Raw genomic sequence first — 12,893 nt, forward strand, 5'->3', positions numbered from 1 at the left:
TGTTGCGCTCTTAAAATCTTAAGGTCGGCAGGGCAAAACAATTTGCATTTCAAAAGAATTGATTATATATAGTCAAAGTTAAATGGAGATACCAAGAATCGTGCAACTAAGATTAGAAAATTTCTGTAAGGAGACCATTAAAATATTCGACATTTTCGCCAGAATACGCAAACAAATTTCAAAAGATTTTCACTAACTGTTTGTCAAATAATGTCGACCGATTGGAGTTATCAAGTTGGGAGTTATCTGAACTCACCTTGTGCAGCAACACCGAGGCTTTTCTTTTAGAAGCCATCTTTGTGCTGGTGGTGGCACCGCCGCCAGCACCTCCGCCACCGCCACCGGTTGCCGATGCGGTACGTGTCGATGTTTTTGGTGTTTTTCTCGGATTTTTCGGAATTTTGGCAAATTTTTCGATTGCCTGCTGTGTGTAAGGAAATTGACCAAAAACTATATAATCGAATTGACGCAAACGTTGCCAAAACTCGATGATATCAAAGTTGCAATGCAGCAGGCAACTATTAGTATTATCGTTAGCACTAAACACTTTACACTCTTAGCGCAATTTTGTTGACTGAAAAGTGCATGCAAATATCCAAAACTGTAAATTTGATATTTTTGGCGCAATTTTATTTTAACTTTTCTTTTTGCATTTAGCACTTTGTGGGTATTGTTTTAGATATATTTATATCCTTGCTCTTTTGTTTTTGTTTTTATTTCTATTTATTTCTTATTATTTATTTTGTTTTCTTTCGTTGTTGTTTCTGGTTCGCGGCGAATGCAACAAGCGAACGCTTTTTGGCACACTAAACGCTAACGGCTGTTCTGTGATAATTGTGTTTGAGATTTGTTCTCAGGAGTTTAGAGCGCTCTACCAGAGGCGAACCAAACACGACGAAAGCCAACTGCTGACTGACCAAAACAGAGACAGACAAATGCGTTTTCTAGCGCTAGCGCCCAGCGACGCCGACAGCGGCAGCATGAGAGAGCGAGCGCGCTTGAGCCAAAGCCTGCGAAAGAGCGAATCAGCGACAGAGCGAGAGAGAGAGAGAGAGAGAGAGAGAGAGCGCTCGGAACATGCGCTTATGCGAGGCGAATTGAATGTGGGACGCCGCCAAAAAGCACATGGAGAACGCGGAACGTGCGTGTGGAAGGCAAATGCCAAAAAGTGTGCAACACAATGTGCTCGAATGGGCAATGGGCGAGCATACACAGTGCGTGGTCGAGCCGAGGGATATGAGTACAAAAACAGAGAAACGCCGATAACGGCAGCTGCGGCGTCAACGAACCAACGCGACGGCCGAGCAGTGAGAGAGAGAGAGGGGAGAGAGAGAGAGCGGAGTTTGGCTTTGGAGTAACAGCGGATGGCGACGGCAGATGAGTTGACAAACAGCTGAGTGCCGAGTTTTGTGAATGGTTTGGGTGGCTACTGGGCCGGCGGGGTGAGGCTGCGGGGTGTGAGGTGTTGCTGTTCAATGGGAGTGGGAGGCATGGTGTTAGGTTTTTTTTTTTTTTTTTTGTTTTTTGCTTTGCTTTTGTTGTTGTGTGGAACGGGCCGAAGAGGGGGAAATGGCAATTATTTTTGTTGCTTTTTTTGCGCGTCGCCAACAAAAATGCAACAGCAGCGTGAGACTGAGTGAGAGAGAGAGAGACGGAGTGAGAGAGAGAGAAAGAGAGAGTGGGAGCGAGAGCGAGAGAGCGCGCACATTGGCTTTGTTGGTGTGGGTCGGATTGTAAGCAGTCTGGTGTGAGTAAGAGTAACTGTTGTTGTTGTTGTTGTTGTTGCTTTTGTCTTTCGCCGGCATGGCGAAAAAAAGGCCGGTTGGGATCGGTCGGTTCGTCGTTTGGTTTACGGACGGCGCGGTTTGTGGAGGTCGCTGTGTGAGTGAATGAGTGTGAGAGTGAGTGTGAGTGTGAGTGTGACTGTGAATTCGAGTGGGCAAGTGGAGAAGGGGTGTGCGGGTGCTCGTCGGCGTTTCGGATATGAAAAACGCACAAAAAATAAAGCATGCTTTGCGGCATTTTGGGTTGGACTGGGTTTGAGTTGGTTGGGGGTGGCATTGGGGTTGGGGCTGGAGTCGGGTGTTTGGTAAAGTTGGCAGACCAGAGTTGAGAGCTTGAAAAATAAATGAGAAAAATATACGACGAGCCGGCAATGTTGTTGCTGTACCGTCATACTGTTGGCAGGGACAACCCAACCAGGGGAGTGTACGGAGTGTACAGAGGGGGCAGGAGGTGGCGGGCAGTGCGACTCGCTCTGTGCGTGTGCCGAGAGCAGGAGGCGGGCAGTGAAGAATGTGAGCGAGCGAGAGAGCGAACGAGCGCGAGAGGGAGGCCGTGAAGGCAAGTGCGAAAGTGGACAACGTTGTTGTCGCTTGTCTGCCGAGTGAGCGCGCGCGGGGGCGGGCCAGCGAGAGCGGGCGGGGGTTATGCGTTTGGCCAGCGTAAAGTTTTTGAAAGGAATAAAAGCGAAAAAAAGCGACGGGCAAATTCAGTCTCTTTGTTTTTCGTCTTTTATATTTTTTCATTTTCGTTGTTTTTGTTGTTATTCTGTGAGCTCGCGCGGCGCTGGTGTGAGTGCAAAAAGGGTCAAGAGCGCTGGGGCTATGGCTACGGCTACGACTACCTTTAGCCAAAGAAATTGTTCAGCTAGAAGCTTCAGGTTGGGCTTTTGGGCGTTGTGCGTGTTTATTGAGCGTGCCCCCTCCCTCCTCCCACCGCCATCCACACACAAGTTCAATTTTGCAGCCCCGTCGCTGTTTCAAAATTTTGTAGGCTTGCCTTCAGAGTGAGTCGTCGACGTCCTCCTCGTCGTCGTCGTCGTCGTCGTCGGCGATCATAAAACTCGACAGATTTTTGTTTTTCTTCGACAAGACTGGACACGTAGGGCTGGGCACGTTGTGTGTCATCGTTTTATTGTTTCTTGGGGTTTGGGTACTGTCTGGGGTGGCTAGTCAAAAAAATAAAGCCCCAAAAAAAAAAAAAAAAAAAAAAACGTGGCGGCATCTATCCTATTGCTTCTTGATTTGCGTTCAGTTCATGGTCTTTATCACTGGGATTTATGCAACGCATTCCTCAAAGTTCTTGAATAGGTTCGGGGCATGCAATCGAACAGAAAGGCACGATGAATATAGGAGAATCTGCACATTTTATCATATCAAGTTCTTCAAATATTTATTTTTGTATCCTTAAACATATTTATAGATTTGTAAAATGAAAATTATTTATAAATATTACTATCATCAATGTATAATATTAAATATTTAATATGTATTTGAAATATTCTGACCAGAAAAGTTAAAGCGTAAATAAAAAAAAAAAAAAAAAAAAAAAACATATATTTTTATGCATGTCCATAAAAATCCATAACCCATAATCTTTAATCCTCTCTAGCGTATATAAAAGTTTACAAATACATATATATATTTAGTATTAAAAAAATACTAAAAGTGAATATCCATTCTGCTTGAAAAATTAATGTTAGTTATTTTTTAAAAATATTTCCAAGCCTTTTTTTTTCTTTTTCATATACATTCTGGTTATTTCAATTTTTAATATTAAAATATTTGTATTTAAAAATAAAAACCTCTCTCTTGAAACTCTCTTGTCGATTCTCTATGTTATGTGGCCAGGATCAGAACTATTTTTTCGCTAGCAAACATTTCCGAAATTCCTTAGTAATTCCAATTTTTGAATTCGACTATGTTGGGTTTTCATCTTCAGCTAAAGAGCCGACTCTCCCAGACCGCAATGCAAACTTTCTCGCTCCAATTCCCAAAAATGTTCCCAAAACGCATGAGCCACAAAAGTGCGCCCACACCAAGCACAACCAAAAAAAACAAGAAAACCAAAATGAAAAAGGAAAAGAGGAACAAGCGAAACCGAACGCAATTCAACTCCGAGAGATGGGGAGCGGGAAACGCTTTCAAGCGTCGATTGGACTGTCAGTTATTTGATGATTGTCTACAGAGTTTTTCTGCTTCTTCGCTTTCATGGTTTTTGTCTTCGTCACGCCAAACTGACCAAAATAGCTAAAGAGAGCAGGGGGTGGGAAAGGGGTAGGTAGTACAGGCCAACTAAAATTCGAAGGAAATCAGTTCGGCCCACGGCGCAATCAAAAAATGTTAAAAACGGAAAAACGAAAATCGTTAAGTGGATGGGACACAACCAAGCTTTACATAGTAGTTGGTTTTGGAAGAGTGTGGGTGTGTGGGTGTGTGGGGGGTGGAATACATAGTTGAATAGTTTGTGGAGTGGTAACATGATGCCGCATCCTTAACGTTCAATATGTCAATGGCTCTGGCGACTGCAAATTGGCTGCCCTGCCAGCCAGCGTCCAAAACATCCTGTCAGTGGCAATTCAAGCCCAACACAGCCATTGTTTAGCATTTCGTTGGGCCAGCGAGGGCGGCTGTCGAGGCTTAGCTGATTCTTATAGTTATAATGGCTATCATCGTGTATGTGTGTCAACAATGATTCGCACAGCATTCAACACGTGCCAGCCCGCAAAAGGCGGCCACAGCAACACAAACAACAGCAACAGCAGCAGCAACAGCAGCAGCAACACCAACAACAGCGACAAGAACAACAATAACAAAGACCACAAGGACAATATGATGTGTGGATGACGAGGCCTCCAGACGATGTCTACAACTTGCCAGCCAAATTGACGGCGCTCGACGAATCTCCAAGTTTCAAATAACAATTGAATGGAATGCATATACATATATACTATGTATATATTATAAATACACTTGAAGAAATTCATGCTGCTCAGCTCTATGAAGAAGTATAGAAATCATTTTTTTATTAATTATATTTATATTGTCTCTTAAGCTTTAATATTTTTGGGCTCAATTTTAAAATTAAAAAATAAATTGATAGATATTTAGTGTGTAAAAATATTTTTAATATTTCAATTCGTAAAATGTAAATTGTTATTTTTGTATATTTTAAAAAGATATTCAATTAAATTTTTATTTAATATTTTATATTTTGATTGTAAAAATCATTTATATGCATGAATTTACAATGCTTCAAATGTTTATTTTTCTTTAATTTTTCTTGTCAAATCATTAATTAACTTGTTTCTTTTTCTTTTTTGTTTATATTTCGGATGCATTGAAATCAGAAAAACAATGCTTGAATAAAGTATGAAGGAAATGCCATATAATAATTTTCATACCAGAAAGGACAAATATTAACTGAAATATTAATATAATTCAATATTAAAAATTCACCAAGAATGATTAATGAGTGCAAGGCAATGGGTGTATATTAAATTCATTTACAAGAAAAATCGCATAGCTTGAACTAAAAACTCTTTAATTCAAGTTAAACATATATAAATATCTTGATATGAAAATAATCCATAAATGCATTAAAACTTAAGGAGAGAATTCATCTACTGAAAATTAGCTGGGAATATTCCCAATCCGAATTAATTGCCAGGAATATGCATAAATTATTTATCTGTAAGAGCCTCGAAAGTTATATTGAAGCTTGACTCTGCCAAAGTTACGAGCAGCTCAAGTTGTAGACATTTTACGCTCAGTGTATGGCATATTAATGTGTGTGTGTGAGTGTGTGTGGGTGTGCTTGTGCTTGTGTGTGTTGTCGTGGGTGTTTGTGTTTAGCATTTGCAAGTCAAAGTGTTCAAGTTGAGAAGGCCAATTGGCTAATATATAATTAAAGCTCGCTAAGTTGGCTCCGCAGCGCCACTTGGCCACTGGCCCAAGACACAAAACTGTTGCATCGGGCGTCAAGTGTATTAATATACAATAAATACACATATACATATATACAAATAATTATACATGTATTAATATATATGTATATGTATCAGACGCATCTTGTAGCAGTCGCAAGTGGCATTCGCCATAATTAGGTTAATGAATATGCTCAGTGGCTAATGAGCCAGACAATTGATTTGCGAAGATAATATTATGCATTTAAACGTCAAATGGTAACGGACGCTGGATGAAAACTCAGAAAACCGCTTGCTGTGCGCTTAATAGATATTCTTGTTAATTATCGATTAATTACATAGCAGCTTAAACTAACTGCTCTGATTGGTATTATGAAAGCGCTATTCAATTACGCAATTGAAAGTGAAATGAGAATGAGAATGTTTGAATGGGTTTCTGGTTTCTCAATTGGAATTGAGTAGAGCGCTGGCTCTGCTATGCAGCTTAAGCTCTGATTATATACATATATATATATATATATATATATATATATATATATATATATATATATATATATATATATATATATATATATATTTATGGCATATATGTGGCTACATAGTTTGAGTGAGCTGTAAGGTAAATAGAATTCTATATCAAGGTAAAGCTGTTAATATAATCATATTTATGATAGCTTCTAAATGTTATGTAGATATGAAATTCGTTCATTCGGAAATTTAATATCAGAGCGAAAACAAATTTTCGCTTTCGATATGAGCTGCTAAATCCAAAACAAAAATGTTAACAAAAGTACATAGAGTTTAAAATTCATATTGAAGTCAATATTTTGATGTAACTGGATCCAGCAATGTAATGCTTGGTATATAGCTGGGTATGTAAGCAGAATTTAGCATTATTTTTAGTTTCCATGCAAAATATATCATAAATTGTCAACAATCATTAGCGAAATCTTAATAAAATTTCAAATATTTTAATTAAAATTTATATAAATTTATTAACTTGTTAATTATAAAGTCAGTAAAACATTTTTTGTTTTTTTTTTAATATATTTATGGAAAACATATTAAATAAATATGCACTTCAATTGACTGTTATATAAAATTGATTTTACGTGCAAAGAATCGTTGAAAAAATAATCAACCCACGTCCCAGAATCGCAATGTAAACATCGTAAATCTTGCACAGGCAATATATATAGATATATAAATATATATATGTTTGTATATGTTTTTCTTAATATATGCAATATAAATTCAAGTTATTTTTTATTGCAATAAAATTAGTTGTATAAAATCCAAAAACTATTTCATCAAAAATGCATAAATGCGAGCACGCAAAACGTCGCAGAAAAATAAAATTAATGCAATATTTATAGAGCATAAAAAATATATAAAATATGTACTATATATATATTAAGGTATATATGTATATATTATGTGTAAAATAAATAATATATAAGATATTTATATAAATTTTGCAAAAATGCGCAGCTAAAGTGTAGAAAAAAGAGGCGCATAAAATGCGCAGTCGCCTCTATTTTCAAATATCCGCGAGGGGGCAGGCACCTACCCCACTGCCAGCCCTTACCTCCCACGCATATAGGTCTATATATAGATATATATATATATATATAATATCAGACATTCACAGTATGTGTTAGTTGTTTTTTTTTTTTTTTTTGCTGTAGGTGGTCAAAACTAATGCAAAAACAAAAACAAAATGGTTAGTAATATGGCAAAAAAATTCAAATGTGACAAGCCCAAAGCGTGGAGCAGAAGAGTGGGTGGCGGTCAAAGGGTGAGCTGCAAGTGCAACAACTGCAAATGCAACTGCAACTGCAGCCAATTCAATTAAAAATCTGCCACTTAAGCTCCACAGGGTATGAGAGGCAGCCACACGGAGGCTGCCGGCCTGGCGCAGGGTGCCACATGGCAACCAAAATGACAAAGCAACCAGGCATGGGGAATAGAATGTGCAATTGCTACAAATTACAAGGCATTGAGTATATTGAATATAGAGCCATAAACTCTAAACCATGGACAGATGCCAGATCTGTTACCTGTTGCGATATCTTTATATTGTTTAGCCAAAAATTGTCTTCATATTGAACACAGAACGGTATATGAATTTCTTGAATCAATCATAGCAGCTTTTGTCAACAATAAAAACCCAAAAAGTCAATATTTTTAAGAAAATAGATATAACAAAGTACAGTTTCAATCGAAACCAGACAAAGACTGTAATTTTAATTCAATTAAGTTTTTAATATTAAATTTCAAAAATTAATCGAAAATTGAAAAACAAACTAAAAATTAGATATTTCAATGAAATTTTTTATATTTAATTTAAAATATTAAAATAACTCAAAACTAATAAAAAACAATCATATATTTCAGTTCAATAATTCATATTTAATTTAATTTAAAATATTAATCTAAGTCAAAATTAATCATTAAAAATCAGATATTTCAATTAAATATTTCGTAATAATTTTCAGATATTAAAATAGCTTAAAATCAATAAATTAGATTTTTTTTTTTAAATAAAACATTTAAAATTTAAAAATAGAAATCCCAGCGATTGACTAAATAAATATTAGATATTTCAATTAAATAATATTATTAAATATTTATTATAAAATTAAATACAATTTTAATTAAATATTGATAAATATTTAATATAAAATGTAAAATATTAAAATAACTCAAAATGAAGATATTCCAATTAAATTTTTAAAAATAATTCTCCTTGAATGATTGAAAATTATATTAAATTATTATATTATATTATTATTATTATATTATATTATATTTTACGGCTGAATTTAAAAGCCTAAATCCAAGCAAAGCTGAAGCTGAAATCTCAAAGGCAACTTTACACTTAATACTCTGCCCCAAATTCTAAAGAGCAAAAAGATCATAAAATGATTATGTATTAATATATATTGTATAAATATATCTATAAAAATCTGTTCTGTTTGTCAGCCCTGGTTGCAACTGCAGCTTAACAGGAAACTAAATAGCGCACAGCCGCACACCTATACACAGTCAAAAAAAAAAAAAAATAATAATAATAAACGCATACCTATGCAAAACTGCATTTCACACACACACAAACACACAGCTACATTTATTGTATATAGAACATTTTGTTTGAATTTTTGTCTTTTTTCGCTGCGTGCATTTTGTCTATTTTTTGCGCTTGACCAAATGCAACAACAACTTCAACAAAACATGTGTGTGTATGTGTGTGTGTGTGTGCGAGTGTGTGTTTATAATAAATAATAAAGCATACACACCCACGCATATGCATGCCACACCCCGGCAACAGCCGCGTTCCCCTTTGTTTTTTGATGTTGCACAAAAAACTCTCGTTGAATTTTGCGCACATTTTACGCCTGATCGAAATATTTTGCGCCAGCGGCCGGTTTCCCTACAGAAAAACGGCAAAGGGACCCACGCTCACACCACACACACATACCCTTAACAAATCCCTATGCAACACCCGTTTAGCTAGACCCCAGTTGCCCGCCTATTCAGAAACTTTTATTGTGTCCCAATGTTTTTTTCTGCTTTGACGCGCGCTCCAAAAATTGGCAACGCTTTACGGGCTGCACATGGCCCATAAACTGCAGCAGGTTAGGTGGGGGTGTTGCATAGGCAGGGGGAGAGGCTTTGCTGCCAACGTGGGGCATGCAGCTCAGTGCACTGTTATGGTTATGACTGTGGCATGATAGCTCATAGCGCTCATAGCGTCCGTGTTTTCCTATTGGCTGCATTTGTTTGTTTTGGCCGCTTGTGCCGCCACGCCCCCTGGCCGCTGCACTGCAGCCTAACGCCCCCGCGCCCCCTCGCTAACCACCCACAATTTGTAGCTCATTGAGGTAGGTTAAGCTAGTGAAAAACCAGCAAAAATGTGTGCGTGTATGAGTGAAAGAGTGTGGGTCAGTGTGTATGTGTGTGTGAGTGTGTGTATTATATATTTTCTATACCTCATAGATATGGTTAATCAGGTATAGTTCGCTCTGTGGGTGTGGTCTATAATCGGGTAAAATTTAACATTTTTTTTGTTTTGTTTTTACAGAGAGTTTAATTTTTTATTTATTATTATTTATTTATTTTGAATATTATTGGTGTTAAACTAAAATTTGAAACTCAAATTGTCTTTCAAGCTAAACTTGTTTTTTTTTTTTTTTTTTTTTTTTTAACTTAACTGAAAACAATTTCATTCCACTCAAAATGACAGCGATCATAAGAATCGATTATATAAAGCACTTTAATATATTAATGCATTTTTATAAACTTAATTAAAATATTATTAAAATATTTTGTTTTAATTTAACTTTCATATCATTATAATCTATATATACATATATCATAATCTAAATAAGAGTTTTAGGTAGTAATTTATCGTATGAGAACTTTTTCATAAATGTATCTGAATTACCCTAAACTCCTTTGATTGAGAGGTTTATGCAGCGAAGTTTATGGCTCTTAAAGAATATATATATTCATATATATGCATTCATAAACATATGCAATCATCTCCAGCTACAAGTCGATCGACTATTGAGACATAGGAAAGACTCTTGTGACTACTCGAAAACCAGGAACCCAATATGGAGCTAACAACTCATAACACTTAACACTCATCTTAGTACAGCTTCGAGCGCGGTTCTCTTTCTATTCTGCAATATTTGTAATCAACATGGGAAACTTCAAAATCTTGCATATATATTTGTTCCAATCCTGCTCTACCTTCACGAAATCAACTTAAAGAAAAAACTAATTGATAATAGAAAAAGTAATCACATTATAAAAGCAAGAATATTTCCATGACGACAATCTCAGAAGAATTCCAATAATAATAGCTCAGCATTTCTCAGACATATTTCTGTATTTTTTTCATCTTCTGCTCATGCCCAAGTTCTTAATGCATTTCGAGTGCATTGAACCCGGACTAACTTTCAAATAATAATACTACCATGCTGTGATTTTCATTTCGACCACAACATATATGCCCATACATGGTTTCAACTTGATTTGCTTTGCAGTTTTCTTAATAAATTATTATAAATTCTCAGCTTTTGCCATTCGTGTGTGACTCGATTTTGATTATGTGAGTTACCGTATGAGTATACATGCGCACACCCACATATTTATGCACATATATTTAGCAATTTGTGTTGAGTTGGGCACTCGCATGGTATCCTATTAGCTGCTTATTTGCTGATATGTATATGTCTAATGTGCATGAATTAGTAGGAGTTCGTTTTTACTGCTCAACGGCAATTGCAATTTTAATGCAGCCAAACAGTGCCTGCCAAAAGTATACAATCAATGGCCAATCAAAAGTTGCAGAGCCGCTGCCGAGTCCCCAAGCCCCTTTGGCTACTTAGGAGCACTTTAATAACACATATATTAAAATTTTAGTTATTCATGTAAGTCTCCGAGCGGGTTGACAAAAGGCAGCAGGAAAATTGCAAAATATACGAGCCAACAAAAATCTATACATATATAAATCAAAATCAACACATACATAAATTCATATATATATACACATATATAATTGTAGCCTCATATACATAGGCTGAGACGAGCTCAAATGTTTGCAGAAAATTTTAAGAAAATGCAGCAACAACAAATTTCTGGCCAAGACAACGTGCAAGGCACACTCTCAACAGGTGCGAGCGAGAGCCAGAGAGTGTGGGAGCAGTGCAGAAATCTTAAGAAAATTGCACAAGAAGTTGCTGCAGCTGCAGTTGCAGCAGCATCGGCATCGGCATCGGCAGAAGCAGCAGAAGCCGTTGCAATTGGAGTTGCATTCAAAATCAACTCTGGGACTATGTGTGTGTGTGTGTGGGGCGTCGGTGCGTATGCGTAATGCGTTGCTCAAAAACTATGAAGCCGAGCACCCAGCTGCCGGCCCTGAGACGAACCCCAACTAGCAGCTCAGATTGCCCGTTGCAGTTCGTAGAGAGCTCGGCGGTACACTTAGAAAAAGAAACGAACAAATGTGGGTAGAAGAATAAAAGTTGCCATCGAGTACAAGGTATGGACTTTGGTATAAATGAATGTGAAACTGCGAAACATTTAAAAGAAATTATCACAGCTAAATATTATATTTATCTAAATTATTTAGATAAATTATATACAATTTTTAACAAGTTTTTATTTAGAAATTTAAATATTTTATTTTGAAAAAATATGAAAATAATTATTGTAATAAAAATAAAAATATTTCAGAAATTTATTTAAAATTCAGGCAAAATAATACATTCAAATAAATAATACAAATATTTTATATAAATAAATTTTATATTATATAAAATATTTGAGATATAAAATATCAATATATGAAATTATTTATTAAATGTATTCATTATTTTTCATAGATATTGAAATAAAAAATATTTTTGTATGCACATCTTTGATAAATTGATTTTAGGAAATAATCGTTAGATATGCGTATGTACATATATTTATAATTGCCAAATACTATAATGAAATATCTTCCTATTTGATATAATATGCGGAACTTGATGTCATATGAAGAATTGCCCTCATAAATTTATATTTTATATTATATATATAGTAGGGTATATAATATAATAATTAAAAAGTCTGTTTTCATTAAGTAGCAATTGCATATAAAATCTTTTTTTATCTCTATTTATTAGGAAGCTCCTTTTGCTCTTTTATGAAATATATAAAATCTAAGATTACCATTATCATCTATTAATATATGAATCTATCATAGACTTCTCAACAATTCTTTCTCCAAGTGCCTTTGCTCGACTTGCACCTCTAAGTGTTTTACGAGAGTCTGGGTTAACAGAGATGGGGGGAGTACGTAGAATGCTGTGTGGGGAGTTGGCTCTCTGTTTACTTGACATTAAGTGCATAGAAAACTTATTATTGCAGGCTCTGACAAGTACAAAAAACAACAACAAGAAGGCCAACAACAAGAAGAGCAATAGAAACAACAAGTACAGCAGATAAGCAAGCAGAGGCATATAAATAGATATGTATATAGATTTTTGGGCATATAATGATGAAGTATGAGGGCAGACAATGTGCACTTTTTGAGAGTGTGTGCATGGGTATGCGAATGTGTGTGTGTGTGTTTGCGTGTGTGTGTGTGTAAGCTGCAGATTTTCATTAAATTTTAAGATGCTTCAGCAAG

General features: G+C 35.9%; 1 protein-coding gene across 3 annotated transcripts in view; it reads right to left on the reverse strand.

Moving 5' to 3' along the window:
- The window catches only part of LOC108609499 (uncharacterized), an 86,736-nt gene that overhangs the window by 41,247 nt on the left and 32,596 nt on the right, over positions 1-12,893 (reverse strand). Inside the window, exon 1 of one of the 3 annotated variants that reach the window (XM_089463358.1) lies at positions 257-921. The exons of the other annotated variants lie outside the window; for them this stretch is intronic. Within the exon in view, the coding sequence (XP_089319484.1) occupies positions 257-295 (39 nt within the window). The 5' untranslated portion in view covers positions 296-921. Of the gene's footprint in view, positions 1-256; positions 922-12,893 lie in introns of those variants that run through there. 3 annotated transcript variants of the gene reach the window in all.

Source organism: Drosophila arizonae, chromosome 3 (assembly GCF_054131065.1).
Source record: "Drosophila arizonae isolate 15081-1271.41 chromosome 3, UAZ_ARI_1.0, whole genome shotgun sequence".
NCBI lineage: Eukaryota > Metazoa > Arthropoda > Insecta > Diptera > Drosophilidae > Drosophila > Drosophila arizonae.